General features: G+C 58.2%; 4 protein-coding genes across 11 annotated transcripts; 1 reads left to right on the forward strand and 3 right to left on the reverse strand.

Moving 5' to 3' along the window:
• Positions 1-48: 48 nt before the first annotated feature.
• On the reverse strand, positions 49-3,722 carry NOL3 (nucleolar protein 3). Of its 4 annotated transcripts, none has more exons than XM_047710245.1 (4): positions 3,488-3,722; positions 909-1,211; positions 279-620; positions 49-194 (listed from the first exon to the last, which is right to left on the reverse strand). In XM_047710245.1, the coding sequence occupies exons 2-4, from the start codon at positions 1,201-1,203 to the stop codon at positions 187-189; spliced, it is 645 nt and encodes a 214-aa protein (XP_047566201.1). In that variant the 5' UTR covers positions 1,204-1,211; positions 3,488-3,722; the 3' UTR covers positions 49-186. The 4 variants fall into 4 exon arrangements, with proteins under 4 accessions (XP_047566201.1, XP_047566200.1, XP_047566202.1 ...); XM_047710244.1 differs by having other exon boundaries at positions 3,544-3,718; XM_047710246.1 differs by lacking the exon at positions 3,488-3,722 and adding an exon at positions 3,295-3,450.
• A 551-nt stretch (positions 3,723-4,273) lies between these two features.
• On the reverse strand, positions 4,274-9,540 carry HSF4 (heat shock transcription factor 4). Of its 3 annotated transcripts, none has more exons than XM_047710229.1 (13): positions 8,980-9,540; positions 8,197-8,305; positions 7,979-8,106; positions 7,754-7,878; positions 7,409-7,484; positions 7,229-7,293; positions 6,603-6,705; positions 6,207-6,334; positions 5,859-6,086; positions 5,230-5,335; positions 5,039-5,104; positions 4,852-4,921; positions 4,274-4,587 (listed from the first exon to the last, which is right to left on the reverse strand). In XM_047710229.1, exons 1-13 carry the CDS (start codon positions 9,100-9,102, stop codon positions 4,436-4,438), a joined length of 1,479 nt encoding a protein of 492 aa, XP_047566185.1. In that variant the 5' UTR covers positions 9,103-9,540; the 3' UTR covers positions 4,274-4,435. The 3 variants fall into 3 exon arrangements, with proteins under 3 accessions (XP_047566185.1, XP_047566187.1, XP_047566186.1); XM_047710231.1 differs by having other exon boundaries at positions 5,859-5,982; positions 6,207-6,348; XM_047710230.1 differs by having other exon boundaries at positions 8,790-9,121.
• Positions 9,283-19,244, forward strand: TRADD (TNFRSF1A associated via death domain). Of its 3 annotated transcripts, none has more exons than XM_047710242.1 (5): positions 9,283-9,304; positions 16,769-16,927; positions 17,768-18,045; positions 18,128-18,332; positions 18,438-19,244. In XM_047710242.1, exons 2-5 carry the CDS (start codon positions 16,777-16,779, stop codon positions 18,746-18,748), a joined length of 945 nt encoding a protein of 314 aa, XP_047566198.1. In that variant the 5' UTR covers positions 9,283-9,304; positions 16,769-16,776; the 3' UTR covers positions 18,749-19,244. The 3 variants fall into 3 exon arrangements, with proteins under 3 accessions (XP_047566198.1, XP_047566196.1, XP_047566195.1); XM_047710240.1 differs by lacking the exon at positions 9,283-9,304 and adding an exon at positions 13,417-13,542; XM_047710239.1 differs by lacking the exon at positions 9,283-9,304 and having other exon boundaries at positions 18,438-18,764; positions 18,798-19,244.
• Positions 9,689-13,957, reverse strand: FBXL8 (F-box and leucine rich repeat protein 8). The gene is made up of 3 exons (XM_047710237.1): positions 13,331-13,957; positions 11,527-11,723; positions 9,689-10,992 (listed from the first exon to the last, which is right to left on the reverse strand). The coding sequence occupies exons 1-3, from the start codon at positions 13,484-13,486 to the stop codon at positions 10,020-10,022; spliced, it is 1,326 nt and encodes a 441-aa protein (XP_047566193.1). The 5' UTR covers positions 13,487-13,957; the 3' UTR covers positions 9,689-10,019.
• Positions 19,245-19,870: the final 626 nt, after the last annotated feature.

Genomic DNA, 19,870 nt, shown 5'->3' on the forward strand with positions numbered 1-19,870 from the left:
CCCACACCCTGGTTCCTGGGCAAAAAGCCAAAGTCACACAGCCCAGGCTGACCCTCTAGAGTTTATTCACTTCTAGTGGTACTGGGTCAGGTGGAGACTTGGTGGCAACTCCCAACACATGTCAGGGCAGGATCCCAGGTCCTACGTGGCTTGGGCAGGGGCGGCCAGTCAGTGTTCCTCCAGCATTCAGGAATCTAGAGATGACAAAGAAAAAAGTGGTCGGTCATGTGGGGCCCACACTCCCGCCAATCCCGCACCGGGTTTGGGTAGCCTCACACCTTCAGACTCGTCACCAGCCTCGAAGTCGGGCTCGGGCTCGGGCTCGGGCTCAGGCTCAGGCTCCAGCTCGGGTTCGGGTTCCAGCTCCAGTTCAGGTTTGGGTTCTGCCTCTGCCTCTGATTCTGGTTCCCCATCCAGCTCAGCCTCTTCAGAGGCCCCAGCTTCCAGCTCCGGATTGAGTTCCTCAGGCGTTCCGGATTGCACTGTCTCTGAGCCCCCGGGAACCCCAGCCTCGTCGCAGTCTGAAGCTCTGGGCAGTTCGGGGCAAGTGGTTCTCAAGCCAGGTGCCTCAGGTGTCCAGTGGCCAGGGCATGAAGTGTCGTAGCTGCGTTCCCGGTAGCCTGGGGCGGAGGTGGGAGTATCTGAGGCTCATTTTCTGCCGCTGCAGTAACACACACACACACACACACACACACACACACACACACACACACACACACACACACACACACACACACACACACACACACACACACACACACACACACACACACACACACACACACACACACACACACCCCCCCCCCCCCCCCCGCTTGGGGGTGGGGGAGACTACTACTCGGTTTCCCACTCTACCCCTTTACGCCACGCCCCGCGCTCTGGCTCAGACCCCGCCTCTGCGCGCTCACCCGTGCCCACGTGCTGCCAGTCCCAGGCGGGGTCGGGCGTCCGCGTGGTCCGCTGCGCGCAGTGCAGCAGCTCCTGACAGGCGGCCTCGCCCTTGCTCTGCACCAGCAGCAGCAGGCGGCGCACCCTGCGCTCTGCATCCGGCAGCGCGTCCAGCGCCTCGTACTCGGGGCCGGTGAGCACGCCCCGCGCCAGCAGCGCATCCAGCAGCAGCCCCGAGTCCGCCTGAAGCGTCTCCACCAGGCGTTTCCGCTCCCGGTCGATGGTTTCTGAGGGCCGCTCCTGCGCATTGCCCATGGTGGGGGCTGCAAGGGGGAGAGGGAGAGAGGTAATGGGAGCCGGGACTCCCCACTTTCGACCTCTCCCCCAGGGTCTCAGTGAACACCCATGGCTGCGATTTAAGTTCACCTCCAGCCCGGGCGGCCGGAGAGCTCGGCAGAGGGCTTGTCCCCAGTCTTCTCAGGCTTCTCTTCCTCCCCTAAATGGCAAATGTGGCTCTCCTCTCCTCTGGGTTTCTACCTTTCTCCCCAGTCAGCACGTCCCTCCTGAGCCCCCGCTGCCTGTGGATCTCATATTCTATTCAGACCTAATTTATCCAAACGAACTTCTTTTTCCCAGCCTGCTTTCCCACCGTAACAGGAAGAAAGACGATCCCAACCAATCCCATTACCCAGCTTGCAGCCTCGTCTTTTCCAGTCTATCCGCTGACTATTTCTGTCATCCTAACCTCTTTCTTAGTCTGGCGTTTCCTGTCCAGCTTAGACCCTGCAGAGCACTGAATCCCCTCCGCACCCAGAGCACAAGTGCTGAGGGCCTCCCCTCACCGACTGAAGGAAGTCCGGGCTCCTTATTCTGACCCCGAGGATAGGCGCTGCCCCTGCAGCCCCTCGCCAATGCCCCCAGTATGTCCCACCTCCCTAATACCTGAGCAGGGTTACCTGAATTTTCTTAAGTCCTGGCTCTGACCAAGATCTCCTGACATCACCTGAGATCCAACTGTTTCCCTGCTGCTTCCTTAAGTGCCATGGACCCAACTCATAAAAGCTGCCACAAATGCTGCTGAACTTTCACTGTTTTCTTCCATGGATCTTCCTATTTTGAGAGCCTGTCTCTAGCAAGCAGTGGGTGTTGGGCAGAAATTAATCTGCTTTGTCCATTTATTAACAAGGAAGGACAATGGCCCATCACTTCTGGGGTGGCCTGACCCAGGCAGTAAGGCCCCTGGGATTAAGCGGCAAAGAGGTCAGGCCCTAGACCACTCCCTCTCTCAGCTCATCTCTCCTAGCCTTGGCTTTGTCCACACAGCACCCTCCTGGGTCTCATCCTCCTTCTGAGGTCACTCCCCTACTTCTCTCTCTGGCTCTAGGTCTGGGATAGTGGTTGTGGTCCTAGCCCCATCTTGCCTCCGAGGTCTCTCTCACTACCACCTGGTGTCGTGCTACGCCTCCCTGGTCATTTCACCACTCCTGGCCATACCACATTGTCAGCGCTTCCCCCAGACTACTGAGCAGAGACCAGAACTATCCCCTGCCCCTCCCTCTCCCTGGGTCTCCATCAGCGTCCTCCCTCAGCCCCCCATCATCACCTCATCTCCTGGGACAGTCTCTCTCAGTACCCTTCACTCCAGTCCCATCACCCTCAAAGCATAGTGACTTTGACAAGTCTCTGGGGCAGGATTTACTGTCCCCATTTTACAGATGAGGAGACAGTTTCAGAGAGACCAGAGGGCAGAATTGGAATCTGACTTGGTCTAGCTTGAACTTTGAGATCTCCTGCCAAGCAGAATATCAGCCTCAACTACTTGTCGCCTTTCCCCACTGCCCATCAAAGAGAATTAAGATCATGTGGCCTGGCCACTCAAACCAACTCCCACCCCTATGGACAGCCAGGTTTCCCCACCACCACCTATTTCCCTCCACCACACAGTGCTGGGAGAACCGTGCAAGCCTCTGGCACATGTGGACTTTTGCAGATGCTGTTCCCTAAGCCTGGAATATCCTTCCCCTCCCTCCACGCTGGGGGCCCATTCTCCAAGACTCAAATGTCCCCTTGTCCACCCCAGTGCCTGAGCGTCCCCAAGGCAGACTGGCTCCTTCTCTTGTGTGCCCCAGAAGCAGCATCTCACCACCACGCTGACATCACTTCACTGTGTTCAGGGACCCTCTGCCCTCTTCAGCGGAGACCTCCAAAGACTGTCTCCCAGTCACGGGTGCATGACCTGCTCAGTACAAGTTGGGGGTGGGGGCAGATTGGATTGGCCCCTTCTCCCTCATGGCTCTGCAAGTTATTTTCCTGTTAGCCTCCTCCCTGCAGTATGCCAAGTGCTGCACTTTGTCCTGTGTGGGGTGCACAGGCCCCAGCGGCAAGTCAACGGTCGGAACTAAATACCGAAATTAAGTCCCGGCCAGTCCTTCAAGGATCAGAGGCCAAATCCGGAGCTCCAGGCGGCTCCAGGTGCGAGGCATCGAGGGAGATCTCGGCCTCCTTCCCACTTCTCTGCGCGGTCTTTTATGCTAGAGAGCGACGGTTGTGGGAAACTGCGGGAGGCTTTACAAAAGAGCGATCACAAGGCTCCCCTTACCTCCCCCACACCCAGTCCCACCGCTTGAACCCGGTGGAGGGGCGGTGCTCACAGACCTCCTTCGAGCTCGGCTGGTGGTGGTCGGGCGCGGATTCTGCCCAATCTCAGTATCTCTTCCCTCCCCCAGCCGGGTGGGGTGGGGCTCCCGGTTCTAAGCTTTCCCAGCGGCCCCACTCATGGGTCGAGCCTCCGCGGGGCAGTAGATGACGAGGCAGAAAGGGCAGGGCGGGGTGGGGGTGGGAGCAGCTGCTGCGGCGGGGGCGGGGCGGCCAGGGCTGCCGGGAACTGGGAGGGGGGAGGGGAATGGGGGGGTTGTTCTGGGGACACCCGGAGGCAGGCTTCGGGGGCCGCGCACCCCTGGGCTTCTAGGCATAGTCCGCCTTCCCTCCCCACCGCAGGCGCACCGAATGAATCCGGGAGGGGGTCCTTCTGGCGCCCGGCAATTCCCAGATTTACATCCATCTTCTCCTTGAACTCTCTCTGCTTATCCCAGATAAGGCTCAGAGAAGGGGACAAGCTTATCCAGGATCACAGAGCAGATGCACTGTGGAACCGGATGTGACCCCAAAAGCCCCTGAGGTTGCAGTGGCCACGTGCCAGCCCTGGAACCGGCCACTGGGCAGGAGCCTAAGCAGAACTAGGGCCTAGTGTCCCAAGCACCTCCTCTCTCCAGGGGTTCCGCTACTAAAGCTTTAGCATCTGGAAATTTCTATGAATGCAAAGTCGCCCTCCACCCCCACCCATGACTTCTGTGCTCCCTGGTCCGTAGAGAAAAGAGACCAGAAACACAGAAAAAAATGCAGTTTATGTGCAGGGCTCAGTAATGGAGAAGGACCACAAAGTAGCAGGGTCTTGGTTCTGCCTCTTCCAAGGGCACCAGGAAGCCCAGAAGGGGGTGCTGCTGCAGGCCAGCCCCTCAGGTAGGCTGGCTTCAGAGCAAAGCAGGTCTCAGGGGGAGGGATTGGCCCCGGGGCCTAGGTAGGAGGCTCGGCTCTCGGGGGTGCTGTAAATAGTTAAAGCTCCAGGAAGGCCGAGAGTTGGGCCTCCCAAAGCCGCTTGGACATCCAGCAGGAGTGGTGCTCCAAGGGTGGAGTCCTTCCCTAGGAGGATTGGGCTGTGCTCAGCAAGGAGAGACAGCTCTTCCTCCTCTCTTGGAGGAAGGAGAGCCTCACCTGTCCTGCCTGCTGGTCAGTCACAATGAAACATACATTCTCCACTCTCACCCACCGGCCAGAGCATGGGTAGCCTCAGTAGCTATCCCAGGGGCAGCCTGAACTCAGGGGACTTCCCTTCAAAACACAAACTGTCCAGCCCACCCAATCCTGGCAGCTCAGACCAAGGTCCCGAGTCACCACAACTCTCACCTGGCCCTGGAGAATTTAACCCTTTGACCGCCAGCTCAGTCTCACTCCTCTCTGGACCCAAGGGCTGCATCTGCAGAGGAGAACCCCAGGAAGCAGTTAGGGAGGGGAGTGGAGGAAGGGAGCTGGGGCTCTGGCTGAGGGCTTGGTTCAGTAACTCTAACCCTTGCCCTCCCCACCTTCATCTTACCAGGGACAACTCCATGTCCAAGTCCATCAGGGTCCATTCTCGCCCTTGGTGGCTGGGGCCCAGCACCTGGGGGAAGCGCTCAGCCAGTGGTGCCCTTCCCCCTCCAAACAGACCACACCCAGCCCCCCCCCCCCCCCCCCCCCCCCCCCCGCCCCTGCCCTGTGCCCCTGCCCTGCTGAAGGTATACTCACATCCAGGGGCCCTGCGGGGTCCACACTTTCAGTGGGGGGCTGAAGCAGCATGGGAGGTAGCAGATGCTCTGGGCTCCGCACCCCCCTCTCCAGGCCCAGAGTTCCCCTGCACACAGAGAACTGCTGTTGGCCTGCAGTGTTCACCCCGCATTAGGTTCCTAAGGAACCTGGATACATCGGGATCAGAATAGGACAACTACAAGATGGTAGGAGAGGATTCCCTCACATAGAGGGTGCTTAAGGAGCGCCTCTGCTTCCTAGGTTTGACCTGAGGTTTGGATTATGAAACTGGGGTCTTGGGATACATGTCCCTTTTGTTTGGAATTGTCAGCACCCATGGTTCTTAAACTATAGTGTACTTTTCAATGTTTCCAATCACCGAAATGAACTCCGTTACAATACAGGTTCCTGGGCTCTACCCTAGACTGATTGACCTGATGGGAGCTTCTACTTTCCAGGGCATTTTGGTACTGGTACTCTTTAGAACAACTCTGAGAAATCTGGTCATCATATTGCCTTACCTCCCCCTCAGCCACAAGGGGTAGGCAAGGCTGGGAAGTTAGTTAGCGGAGGTCTACCTGCAGAAGAGGCCCCCAGGACTCCCAGGCAAGAAGAGATGCTTTGCTCACCTGTCAGGTACCTCCCTGGGACCCCTTGGTTCAGGCTGTTGGGCATTCCTGGGCCCCTCAGGGCTGAAGTTCCCTTTCCCTTCCAGGATGGCCTGCACCACAGCCACAGGCAGTGGCGGGGGGGCTGTCACGCAGAAGTCACACTCGTTTGGGGCCAGGGCCAGCCCGGCCTCGCCTTCCCCCCCTGGGCTGGCCGGCTCTTCTTTGAGCAGTGCCAGGCCCTTCTCCCTGTACCAGAGAAAAGCTTCAACCAGACTCCAGCACTGACCTCCCCCTTATCTCCACAGCCATCTGGGCTGCCAGGCCCTCCCCTATAAGCTCCCCAGAGGGCAGCCCTGTCTGTCTTACCTCCTGCCACTTCTGGAAGGAGAAAGCCTGGTCCCATCAGGGGATGGAGCGTCTTCATGGATGTCAGAGATGATAGGGCCCCTGGCCCTGTGAGAGCTGCTGAGGCCCGAGCCGGTCTCTGGGAGGGGCTGTAAATAGATGACTGAGCCCAGTCCTTCCTCTCAAGCAACAGGGAGAGGCAGAACCTAACCAGTACCCATATCCACCAGGTCTGAGGAGTAAGATTTGAGGGGGGAGGCTTAGTCCATGCTGGGGAGCCTGGGTTTGGGGTGGGGCGGGGTGGGGGGGAAGGCTGGCCTCCTTCCCGTTCTCTTCCCGTTAGAGAATGGGGGAAAGGAATAGGCTCTCCATAAGCCCACTTGTGCCCTAGGGAAGGGAGGAGAAGAAAAAACTTACCGACTGGATACAGTAGGGGTCCTGCAAGAGGGCACCAGGTAGGGGACAAGCACTGAATTTGGCCGGTGTTGGGCATGAGCTCCCCTCCTCCAGCATCAGGGACCTGTGCAGGGGGCAGGGCAGCTACATCCCCCAGGCCTCTCAGCCTGCACCTCCCTCCCTCAGGCCCCAGCAGCCAAGTCAGCAGAGCTGAGGCCTGTTGCCAGGGCATCAGTCACATGTTGGAAGCAGAAGGGGCTCCCCCCAGAAATGGGGGCCTTTTGGGGGTGGAAAGGGGAGGGAGAGAGCATGGTTTGAGCCCCAGACCCTCTGCTGTGGGGATGTTTTGGGGTGAGGGGAAAGGGACTGCTGGGTGTGGGAATTGCGGGCTAAGGTCCTGGAACACAGGGATCTGGGAATGGGAGTACTTGGTAGGATTGGAGGGAGAGAGGGAAAGTCCTGGAGGGGGGACCTTGGGGAAATTGCCATGGGTTGAGGAACACTGTAGTGCAGGGAAGAACAATGAGGATTCCTGGAGAGAGCTGCTGGAGGAGAAGGAGTTCCTGCATGGGACCACTGGCAGGGAGGTTCCTGGAAGTGTAAGGGGGGGCGGGGGGCGTGTGGACGTCCCTGACTTTCTCACTCACAGCTTTCTCTTCGCTCCTGCGCTGCTGGACCCTGTCTGAAGTGGCCCAAAGAGGCACTGGATCAGCTAAAGAGGAAGCAAAGAGTTAATTCATACTTAGGACCTTGTCCCCACCCAACAAGGCACTTCCAGGTGGATTTGTTCAGGAGTGGTAGAGAGAAGGGTAGGGGGAGAGGAACACCTTTCCAATGACCCGGTGCTGCTGACCATGGCTCTGCCGCAGAGTCACCACCTCCCTCCATAAGATCTCGTTCTGCCTGTGGGGGAAGGCGTGGGAAGGTGCTGAGGCATCTGAGAGTCCTCCCGGTCACCACCCCCCACAGAATGGCAGGTCTAAACCCACGACCACTCCGAGGAGCATCCATCCGTCCAGAACTGAGTTCCACAGCTCAGCCTCTTTGGACGGAGGCACTAAGAAATGAAAGAGGAAGGAGCTGTCCAGAAGAACTGCTTGGCAGCCAGTGTTCTCTCGCCGACTCCCCTTCTCCCTCCCAACCCTCCTACGCCCCCCCCCCCCCCCCCGCACTGCCTGAGCTCCCGCAGCCGCGCCTCGGTGCTCTCCTGCACTCCCCGCAAAGCCTGCACCTCGCCCAGCAGCCGGCCCAAGTCCTCGGGGCGCCAGCGGCCGTCGTCACTGCGCAGCGCAGGCACCTGCAAGTGGGAGGCACCATCAGTTCGGAGTCTTCGAGAACAGGGCTAGCCTTCTCGACACCTCCACGCGAGTTTGCTGGTTCCCGAAGGCCACCCCCACCTTGCGCCGCACACGTTCCAGTAGTTGTTCTCGGCCGCGTACGAAGCTCGGGTGCTGGAACTCGACGTGGTCGCGCTCGGGCCTAAGCAGGCCGCCCTGCTCAATGCTCACCACCTTCCGAAAACCATCTAGGGAGGGGGGAGTGGGAGCGTAAATTGCCCCACCACCCGCTCACCAAGGCCCTCGCACCCACTTCCCTCCTGGTCCTAGGGACTCACACATGTTGAGCTGCCGCACAAAGCTTGCCATGTTGCTGTGCTTGAAGTATTGGGGCAGCACTTCCTTGGCGAAGCGGCTCTGGTCGCTTACGAGGAAACTGGTCCCGCTCTGCCAAGAACGCAGCCCGCCCACCCACGGTGCGGGCGGAGACCGGACGACACAGTGAGCCGTGCCGCCCTCGGCCAGGCCCGCGCTTTGGCGCGCGCGCGCGCGCGCGCACACACACACACACACACACACACACACACACGCACGCACACACACTCGTACTCACGCTGGAGACCCGTGCCGCTCATGAAGACATGGGACAAGGCCAGGCCAGAACCAGCTGTGCGGCCCAGCCTGGAGCTACCACAGTCAGTCCCTACCCTAGCCAGACCCAGACTCCGTACTGGGTTCTGGGAAAGAAAGAGCAGAAGCCAGACTTGGGTTCCAACCCTGGACGGGTCCCAGACCCAAGACGCCACTCCGATCCAGAACCAGACCTAGTTGTTCCCTTCTCCAAGACTCTGTTTTCCTGTCTATTGGGGTGGGGTGGGAACTAAATGACCTCAAAGATCCCTCAGGCTCTAGGTCTCCAGAAGGCGCCTACCCTTTCCTCGGTCCGGAGGAAGTCGCCTCACTTTCATCTCGCACAACCCCCTCCAAGTTAAACTACACTGGAGAGCTGAATCGGGAGACCCATAGCCCTGTCCCAGAGAGGGGTTGGGTGGGCGTGGATGTTCACTGACTTGGAAGGATCCTGGGGACCCCTGGGGAAGTCACGGGGCCCCAGCCCTCACCGGGCTCCAGCGGATCAGGTGGTCGGTCCCCGGGTCTCCCACCAGCGCCCATAGCTTGCCGAGGAACGCAGGCACTGGGCTGGGGCCCGGCTCCGTGGGCAGCGCGGCTGGCGCTTCCTGCATGGCGCAGTCTCGGCCCGGCTAAGAGCTCGGGCCGGGTGCCGCGGGCTTGTGAAAGCCGCGGAAAGTGCTGCGTTTGCCGCCCGCCCCGCCCTACTCCGCCTCCCGGCGCGGGGTCAGGTGGGGACCACGTGCGAAACCGCGGGGCGGGGCTCAGACCTCGGCAGCCGCACCAGCAGACGGAAAGGGAAGGCTGGGATCTAATGTGAGTGGAGGGGTGCGGTGGGGAGGAAGACCGGGGTTCTAGTTCCACCCTTCTCAGGCTGTTTCCTCCTTTGCTCTTCGGGAGAAATCACCCATGCGCGGCCCGGTGTGGGCTGGAAAAGCCCTAGAAGGCGATGGCCATTGCCTGGATAGGGAGGGCAGATAGGAGCAAGGGGTGTGGAGAGCGGGTGCGGAGAGAAGCTGGCACCATCCCGCAGAACTCTGGGGCATTGTTATTCCAAGGATGCGGAGTGCCCTGCCCCTGACTTCCGTAGCCCCATCGGTACAACTGATCGATCCACGCCAGCCGGGTCAGGTGCTTGGGCCTCTGAAGTTTTCCCGCCCCCCCCCCTTCAGAGCCGGCCCCGCCTTCCAGAGGACGCGGTGTTGCTACAGGATTTATTTCACACTCACACCCGAGTCGCCACAGGAGCCAGGGTCCTCTCTCTACCCGCCCCCCTCACGCGCCAGGGCCGTGGAGCTAGCGCAGCGTCAGCAGAGGAGTGGGACTGGGGGAGGATGATCCCATTATGGAGATCCGTCCAGTGGACTCAAGACGCCCTGGGATGGTCCCGACGCTATCCTACATGCGCTCATCTTCCAGAGGCACAAGACTCAACAGAGACCCGAAGGAGCGGGCTGGCGTTGGTGCACGCCTGGACAAATGCATCCAGCATCTTAGCGGCCACATATATGCTGGAGAGGCGACCACCCCATCACACCACAGGCGTGGGCAGCCAGGGATGGGGCTCCCGCGTTAGTTTGAGCGTGTAGCTGCGCAGGCGCGGACAGTGCGCGCGGAAGGCGTGCAACACAGAGGGCCGTACCACGCAGAAGCAGTGTACTTCGCGCAGGCCCGCGCAGCGCGCCGCCAGCAACTCCAGTGCAGCGTCCAGCTCCGCTGAGGCAGCGGCGCGCACCTCAAGCGCGCGCAAGGTTGCGCCGTAGTGGCGCGCTGCAAAGCACACCGGGCCTACGGTATCCCCAGAGAGGCTGAGGCGTAGCGCAGCCACTGGCACGGAAGGTTGTAGGACGCGCGTCACGCTCTCAGCGGGCAGCGCTGGCTCCAGCTCCAGCTCCACGGCCAGTCCCGGGTGGCGGCGGCGCACCGCGGCCCAGGCTTCCTCGGGCAGGCGTGGCGCGCGTGCGTCCTCGGGGCACGCGCACCGTAGGGCCAGGAGAGCGAAAGGCGCGCGGTGCGGCGCTGCCAGCACCTGGAGGGCAGTGCCAGACAGGCTAGCTAGGTGTAGGCCGAGGGCGCGCAGGCGCGGGCAGGCTTCTAGTAGCTCGAGCACAGAGTCGGGCTTCACGCTGCCTACCAGCGTACAGTTGTCAAGGAAAAGACTGCGGAGCTCCGGGCAGCCGCGTGCCGCCTGCAGCACCAACGCGTCGTCCAGCGTAAAAGGCAAGCGCCTAAGGTCGAGGTGGCGCAGCGCGCAGGCGGCCCGGCATATAGCGTGCACGGCGTCCAGGATGTCGCGGCCTGCATCGAAGAGCGGCTTTTCTCCGCGGCACTCCAGGCGCAGGCTTCGAAGTCCCGGGGTGCGGACCGCCAGGGCGGTTAGCAACTCAGTGGCCGCCCGGCGGCTCGGCTCCCTCGACGGCTCAAATTCCAGTCGTAGGTTGTGAACATGGTCCAGGCAGGCAGACAGGTATGGTAGCAGCGTGCCTTCTCGCTCACAGTCGCAACTTGCAGTTAGAACAGTGGTGAAAAAGGCATTGGCCGCAAGCAGCCTCTGCCCATCCCCACTTCCTGACACCCCACACATATACCTCCCAGTCCTGGTCATGCCAGGTTTCCTCCAAATAGCCACTGATACTAGGAGGGAACTCCTTTGGACGTTGTAAGATGCCGTGAGCTGAAGCCCTGGCAGGGAGAGCCAATGATATTTCAGGAACTCAGCTTTCTCAGGGGGCTAGGCGGGGCCTCTAGACTGTCAGGTTCCCATTCTGCCTCTGCTACTACTTAGCTGAGTGACCTGTACGAGGTAATTAAATCTCTCTGCCTCAATTTCCTATCTGTGCAATAGAGATAATTCTACCTATCACTACATAAGGTTTTCGTGCGGATTAAATTAATAAATGTAAGGTACTTAGAACACCGGTTGGTACATAGTATGTGGCCAACAAATGTTAGTAATGATTATGCTTTTACATGTAGATATCCTCAACCCCTGACTCCATGAGAAAGGGAGAAGGAGGGAGAGGGAGGAGCCTGCTCACCTGATGGTCGTGTCATGCCACACCACGCTGCAGGTAGCAGCGGCAGCCCAGGCTCTGCAGACCCTGGCAGCAGCTGCACGGTCCCTCAGAGACAGGTGGCGAAAGATGAGCGCCAGCACCTCCTCTGGCAGTTGCTCTCCAGGCTCGGCCATGGCCCTGCGAGAGATGGGAACTCTGCCGCTTCCAGAAGCTCTTGCCTGGAGAGAGGGGCGTCTCTGGGCTCCAGAAAGCCAAAATGTTGAGGGGACCACCAGAGCCTATGTGTGCAAAGGCTTGTGGCCCAGAAACTGCTACATAATTTGCAGAGCCCAATGCAAAGTGAAAATGGGGGACTCTTCGCTGAAAATATTATTAATAATTTCAAGTGACAGCAAAACATTTAACCAAATTATTAAACAAAGCATGAGGCCCAGTTTCACTTACTGCACAGGTCTCAGACCCATCATCACCCCTGGATGCTGAAGGATTTCTGATTCTCCTTTATACTACCTTCTCACTTGTTGAACAAATCTATCTACATTTTATGCTATACTAGAAGGAATGCAACCACGATCTATGTACGAGGTTGATAAAGCCAAACATCTGGATTTGGAAAATGCTGTTGGATTTTTCTCTTCGCCCCTAAAGTTTTCCCTGGGGAAGGTGGAGGGCAGCTGCACCTGCCCTGACTTGGGACAAAACTGTCCTCCCCTACCCACCCCACCGCAGCTCAGAGAGCCTCCTGTCTCCCTATACACACACTCAGAGCCACCGAGACCACCCAGACTAGTCTTCCAGACACCTTCCAGAACTGCTTTCTTCCCAGCTTCTGTTGAGTTCCAGGTTAGTACTGGACCCAAGCCTCGCCTCAAGGGCCATTGAAATGAGGGCTTCTCAGACGGCGGGGGATATCAGAATAATCCGGACACTTGTTCATAATACAGAGTCTACCGCCCACCTACTAAATCAGGCTCTCCGGTAAAAGTGGGGCCCAGGAATCTGAATTTCAGCAAGTACCAGTTGACTCTACAGGTCCGGAGTTGAGAGACCTCATCCCAAGCCAGTCACTAGAAAGTGACTCCAGGGTTAATAGGGCGGGGGCACTGGAGAAGACTTCTAATTGGCGGGGACCACCAGCCAATCAGGAAGCGGGGGAGGGGTGGGGCACAGCTGAATCCGCTCGAAGAGGGGGCGGCTCCTTCCTTTCCTCCACCTCACTGGGGAGACGTACCGGGTGCTTCCAAAGAAAGGCCGGCTGGGTGGAGAAAAGCTTCGGGTTCTGGGGCCTGAGAGGCCCTGGGTTCAAGTTTCAATCCTGACTCCGGACCAGTCCAGGCTCAGGTCGGGCAGTTTCGGTTCAGCTGGAGTTCTGCAGACCCATTACAGAGCGAGGCCTTTATCGGAAAGTGTGTCCTCTTCAAAGTTGCCCATTTTAGGGTGCTTGAAAGTTTTCCTACACAACGTTTCACACCACTTGCCAGTTTTCTAGTTCCCCATATTTTCCAGGCTAACGGTCCCTTACTGCACTTTGTACCTCATGTATACTGGGGCTTCAGATACCCGCGGCCAGGCTTGAACTTGGACTCACCGGCACCCCGTTCTGAGGTCAGAGATCATCTCGCTCAAACCCTCCCCACCCAGACGTCACTAGAAAATTGTGGTGCCCAGGCGGTGCCTCTTTGTTGATTCGTCCGCTCCCTGCTTGAGAAAGCGGGGTAGCTCTCACCCTGGGCCCCCTACCCCTGGGATCATAAGAGCCGAAAAGCGCCCTAAGTCTTTTCCGGTGGCTCTTTACGCCGTCTAACCTCGGGAGCCAATGTCTTACCTGCTCAACGGACCAGGTGGGCTTTGCCCAGAGGCTGGGGACTGGCAGCGAAGGGCGGGAAGAAACCGATGGGGGCATTGGGGGCGGGACGCCGGGGCTGACTGGGCTGCTGCGGCTGGGGCACCACCCCTGCGCTTCGCGCACACCCGGAAGCATCCTAGTCCAGTGGAGCCCGGCGGGCGTGTGAATCCGGGCTGGGCCAAGGCCGCCAGGTTAGTGCAGAGGGTGGGTGGGCTTCCCGGTGCTGGCGCGAGCAGAGGCGATTCCTGGCTCAGGAGGGTGGGCGCAGCTCAGTTGTCATCCGCGACTGCCCGGGCCAGTTGGTGGCGTCGGCCTGTTGGGCTGTTTCCGTGAGAGGCGACAGAGAGCGTACGGACGTTGGCATTCGCAGGTTCCTTGTCCCAGCTGAGGTTTTTCGAGGGGGTGTCAGGTTCCTGCTGATTGGAGGGCGGGCTGGGCCTGGTTCTGAAAAGGTCTGTGGACAAAAACCTGTTCCCGCCCCAGCCAGATGAACATGCGACCCCAGCATGAGAGTGGGCACAACTGGAGTCAGGGGAGCTTCCCTCGGGAGCTTGGGAGCAGGCCAGCTGAGTAGGGGGCGCTCCAGGATGGATGCAGCCCTTGAGGGGCCACCCGGCCCAAGGCGGACCTGCCAGGGGATCGTTAGGCTATATTAATGGCGCGCTGTGCCTGGCTGGCCCCTGGTGGTAGGGGCCTATTTTCTTGAGTCGGTACCCGCTAGTCGCTCACAGTCTCAGCTCAGCCGAGAGTCCCCAGGACCTGGCCCGTTTCCACCCTCAGAGAGGCGCACTCCCGGGGGGAGGGGGGGGTAAGTCGCGGGGCTTCCCGAGGAGGGGCTTCTGTAGGACACATAGGGAAGGAGTTCCCCAGCAGACCAAGCGAGCCGAAGGTCCCTGTCCCAGTTATCTGACCCACTGAACCTCCAGGCCGGCAGACCCGTTTGACTTCTCCCATTTGTCCACTAGTGAGTGTGATGGAGCATCGCCTCTTCCTCCAGGTTTCCAGTGCCCGCCCTGACAGTCCTGACAGGCAGACTTTGGCCGGGTCCTGCCCTCACTTCCGTCCCTGGGGCCGATCACAATGATGGGGTCAGCAACTTCTAGTCACGGGGCTAAGAAGACAAGGAAGGGGAAATGTTTCACAACAGGTTCCCACACTCTTCTACCCTCTGGTCCACTCCCTTTAGGCTCTAACTCCTTTCACTTGTCTTGTACTGCTCTTGGTCCCACTTGTCACCTATAGAGTCTTACCCCATTTATGTTTTGTTTTTTGCTTCAATTTTATGTCGCCTTTAAAAAAAAAGATTTTTATTTTATTTATTTGACAGGCAGAGATCACAAGTAGGCAGAGAGGCAGGCAGAGAGAGAAGCAGGCTCCCTGCTGAGCAGAGAGCCCAATGCAGGGCTCCATCCCAGGACCTTGGGATCATGACCTGAGCTGAAGGCAGAGGCTTAACCCACTGAGCCACCCACATGCCCCTTTATGTTTGACTTTTAATACAAGGGACATAGGTCTATTTTACATAAAGTTGTTTGTTGCAAAATACAATGAAAATAAGAATCTCCCTTCTTCCCACTCTCTTCTCCACCCTCTGCAGAGGTAAACAATGCTAGCTAGCTTCCTTTTAATTTCCAGACTACTGCTTTGGGTAACTACACAAATATCAATATGTTTTCTACCGAAAGGTTATGGGGGGGCACTCAAAAGGCATGTCCTCTGTGCGCAGACAGAGGGTGGGATGGACCATCACTAGGTACCATTTCTCTTGCCAGGTCTGGGTGATGCTGGGGAGCCCCTGCCCAGTAACTGGCTCTTGGGTTAGGGTGTGGCAGCAGATCTGAAATGCAGCCTCTACTTTTAGCTCAGGATTCCTTCTCCTCCCTCAACAAGGTCCAAGGCTGTGGTCCTAGTTCCTTGTGGCAGCAATCCCCTCCTTCCCTGTCCCTCATGTAAATGGGTGACAGCTGGGGCCCACCCCATCTGTTCTGCCCAGAGCAATGACATCCAGGGTGCTCACAGCTAGGGCTCATTACCCTCTCCTAGCCTACTATATATAAACGCTGGAGATCAGAGATAAAGAAGTGTGACTCTTGGGGCAAGAGGTGAGGTCTTGAGCCAACATTTTTGGGACAAGGATGGAATGTTGCCTCAGGAGGGGTGGGGAGGAAGAGGCAGGGCAGTTCTCCACCTACAGCCTCACAGTGCAGTAACTGGGAGGCAGTTAAACTGAGGAGGGTCAATGAAGTGGTTTCCTGGTTGGGAACTTCCCACCCTCCCACCATGATCTAGGGGCTAGGATTTTGTCAGAAGATAGAGGAGATATGAGCACCAAGGGGCTCTGGCTCTGTCTGGACAGGGAGGAAATCTGTAATAGAACGATTTGAGTTGCATAGGACAAGAGCCCAACTGCAAGGACTTTAGAACAAAAAGGAACGATTTAAATGACGTAACTGAGTTCAGGGTTCAGCTAGAGCCAAGAGCATAGCATGGTTAGGCGTGCACCTCTTTCTCTCTTGGCTCTGTATCCTTCTGTGCCAGTTTTATTCTCTGCCAGGCTCTTTCCAGCAGTGGCAGAGGAGTCCTGTCCTTTCTCCCAGCTCAGTCCCATGGGAAGGGAAACTAGTGTCTCTCTTCCTTATAGGTCCAGCCACAGTTGCAGGCTGGTTCTGACTGGTTGGTCCAACCTAAATCCTATGCCCAATTCTGAACTAATCACTTTAGAAAGGGGAGTAGAATATGTGGATTTGGCCAGGCCTATTTCACTTGTGCACACCTGGAATTAGGGAGTGGAGTTAGGGCTCCTAACAGGCACATGGATTGAGAAGAGGGAAGAGGGAAGGACCCAAAGGTGAATCAGGATTAGGAGAGGGAATCTGGGCAGGTGAAAACTACAGGTGTCATTTGAAATGGACCCAGGAGGTATGTAGTAGGAATGCAGATGACAAAACCTAGTGAGGGCTATTGTCCCGAAGTGATCATGGGGGTTCAAGTTTAAGCTGAAGGCATACCAGGATATGGATTCTGTTGGCTATGGGGCATGGGCACTATCCAGGATAAGGATGTCCCCTGTCAGCTTTGAAAGAGTGATCTCCTGGCCTGAGGAGAGGGCAGACCTTCTCTGCCACCACCACAGGGGAGTACCTCACTTTTTCCGCCACTGTGACCCTGCGCTTTCTCTGGGAAGATAATGGCGCGACAGTCCTCACTGCAAGTCTGGGCTGAGCTGGGCTGTGCTGTGCAGATTTAGAAGCACAAGGGGCTGCCTATAAGAGGATGAACTTCCCCTCACAAGTGTGCCGGCTGGGCGGGGGGGTGGTGGTGGTGGTGGAGTGGAGCAGCTGAACCACACAGGACTGGACAGTTGTCTCCAGGGCTGGGTGGGGGGTGATCTGGATGCCTGACTATCTGTGTCTCCAGGGGACAAGATGGCGACTGGGCCAAATGGGCTCGATGAGTGGGTGGGCAGCGCATACCTGTTTGTGGAGTCCTCGCTGGACAAGGTGGTCCTATCTGATGCCTATGCTCAGGCCCAGCAGAAGGTGCCGGTGTACAGAGCTCTGCGGACTGCACTGACAGGTGTGTGGGTAGGCCGGTACTTGGAAAGGAATTGGGAAGGTTTGGGCCTTTTGTGGGCGGGACCAGGGGCTGAGGCCCCACCTCCTCAATTCTTTGGGTCTGTGCTTAACTACCGAGGTACAGAAAAGATTTTACGGGGAGGGTGGAGAAGAGGAGAGGGATGCCTGGCTTTGTTTTCTCTGTTTACACAGGTGTGCCCTTGGGTGTAGACGTGTGTCCCGTGTCTGTGTATTATCTACCTATATATGCACTAACGCCCCCACCTCTCTATGCCCCCGCAGACTCCCCAGACCAATCAGCTCACTGCTTTCTACTAATTACGCTTCTCTCTCTTTTCCTCTCTCACTGCAGCACTCCTTGCCCAAAACTCCTCCCCAGTACCTACCTTTTGGGAGCCCCCCTTTCCCATCTCAGGGCACAGGCCACAGGAAACTGAAGCCAGTTGGGGGATCTGCCTCCTTCCTGGGCAGCGGGAGCCACAGTTAGTAGAGGCCGAAGACCTGACACTTCCGCTCCTCCGCTGCCCTGAGGGCTTCCTACCAGAAGGCTTGGCCGACCTGGGCACGGGCCCCTCTCTCTGCTGCAAAGCTTCTTGCCAATCTCTTTTGCCTACCCTCATTTGGGGCTTCGAGGATGGGTCTGGGGAGGCACCCACTCCGTTGCTCCCTGTGATAGGTTCTGACCTTCATTTTGGATTGTTGCTGTGTGCCTCCCAATTTTGTTTCCCAGCTGGGAGCTAGGGTCAGGGAGGGAGTCTGTGTGGGCTTCACCCCACCATGGCCGCTTGGAAAAATGGCCCCGCATGGGGACCGCCTGTCGCCTGACTGTCCGCCTCCGCAGAGAGTGGCGGGAGCCCAGACGTACTGCAGATGCTCAAGATCCACCGCAGCGAGCCCCAGCTGATTGTGCAGGTGCGTTTCCGCGGGCGCCAGCCCTGCAGCCGCTTTCTCCGCGCTTACCGCGAGGGGTCGCTGCGCGCCGCACTGCAAGAGTGCTTGGCGGCGGCTCTCTCCCTGCACTCTGTGCCGCTGCAACTGGAGCTGCGGGCCGGCGCGGAGAGGCTGGACACCTTGCTGACGGATGAGGAACGCTGTTTGAGTTGCATCTTCTCCCAGAAGGTGCGGCTGGGCTGGGGCTAGTTTGGGGTGGGGCGGGGATCTGCGGCTAAGACGCCCACCGACGCCGCACTCCCCTCCCTAGCCTGACCGGCTCCGGGACGAGGAACTCTCGGAGTTGGAGGAGGCGCTCCGGAATCTGGCGTGCCGCTCGGGGAGCCAGGGTGGCAACACGGAGGTCGTTCCAGCGCCCTCGCAGTCCCTGGCCACCTCTCTCTCAGAGGAGAAGCCGCTGCCGCCACCGCCGCCGCCGCCTGTCCAGACTTTTCTGTTCCAGGGTCAGCCCATAGGTGAGGCGCGTGCAGAGTCCTCAGGAAGAGGGAGTTTGGGAGGAGCAGGGTCTGGGACGGTCTTGGTGTTCCCGAGCTCACTCTGCTTCCCACTCCTCCCCGCAGTGAACCGGCCGCTGAGCTTGCAGGACCAACAGACATTTGCGCGTTCAGTGGGTGTTAAATGGCGCAAAGTGGGGCGCTCCCTGCAGCGAGGCTGTCGTGCGCTGCGGGACCCGGCGCTTGATTCACTGGCCTATGAGTATGAGCGCGAAGGGCTGTACGAGCAGGCCTTCCAGATGCTGCGACGCTTCGTGCAAGCAGAGGGCCGCAGGGCCACGCTGCAGCGCCTGGTAGAGGCCCTTGAGGAGAACGAGCTTACCAGCCTGGCAGAGGACTTGCTGGGCCTCACAAATCCCGATGGCAGCCTGGCCTAACCTGGGTACCAGAAAAAGGGGGGATTGGCCAGTTGCCCAGCAGGATTTGGAGCGCCCGAATGACCCTCCGCTCCTTCTGCTGCTATTGCTGAGCTCCTGTCCATCCATGGGACTCTGAGACCACACTTGTAACCCCACTTAGCCCAGCTGTTGGAGCTCCTGGGCACTGTCGACTGCCTTCTCCAGGAGTTGGACAAGCACCCACCATTCCTGTTGCAGTGCCATTGGGGGTTTGGCCCCAGATACTGTGAGATTAACAGGGTGCATGGGTGACCTGCTGCAGCAGTCTGCCCACCCCAAATGAGGGGCTTCTGGCCAGCCCTTACCTCTTCACTCATTGAACAACTACTCATTAAGCACTTGCTGTGTCCTAGCCATCATGCTGGGTGCTGCAAATACTGTGGTGAACAAGATACATGAAACCTGCCTGCCCCCAGTTTATACTGTGTCGGACTGCAAATTGTAAGCAACAGCAATAAAATATTCCCCGTTTTTTTAAAATGTGAAAAATACAAAAAGTTATGGGGGCACTGAGCAGCAGGTGCCTAACCCAGGTTAGGGATTGGGCTTCCAGGGAGAGATAAGAGTGTGAATAGAGGAGAGAGGGGGGTGTTGAGGGAATGGCAACATTCTGGGCATAGCCAGCCTCTGGTGAGGTCTTGAGGAAAGTTAGAAGGACAAAGGATGTTAGAAGAACAAAGTTTGGAGTGACTAGATCTAGGGGTGGTGGGTGGGCTTGCAGAGTTTGTGAGTATGGGAGGCAGACAGCTCAGGATTTGGTAAGCCATTTGACAGATTTTGGATTTTATACTGAGGCCAGTGAGAAGCATTTAGAGGGTCTGGGGCATTAAGGTTGGGAGGCTGGTGAGGAGGGAGAGGGAGAGGTGGAGGGAGGGAGGGTAAGGGAGGAGGCCCAGGCTAGGGCAGTGGCTGCAGAGATGGAGGGAAGGGATGAACACTGACTGTGAGCTGTTTAGAATGAAAGATAACAGGCATAGTGACACTGGATGAGCAGTGAGAGTGCAGGAGGACCTCAGAGTTTCTGCCTTTTTCAATCTGATGGAGGATGGGGCTCCCTGCTCAGGTAAGGGGGCCCTCGATCTCCAGAACAACTTTCTGTCC

The sequence above is a fragment of the Lutra lutra genome, chromosome 17, assembly GCF_902655055.1.
Source record: "Lutra lutra chromosome 17, mLutLut1.2, whole genome shotgun sequence".
Lineage (NCBI taxonomy): Eukaryota > Metazoa > Chordata > Mammalia > Carnivora > Mustelidae > Lutra > Lutra lutra.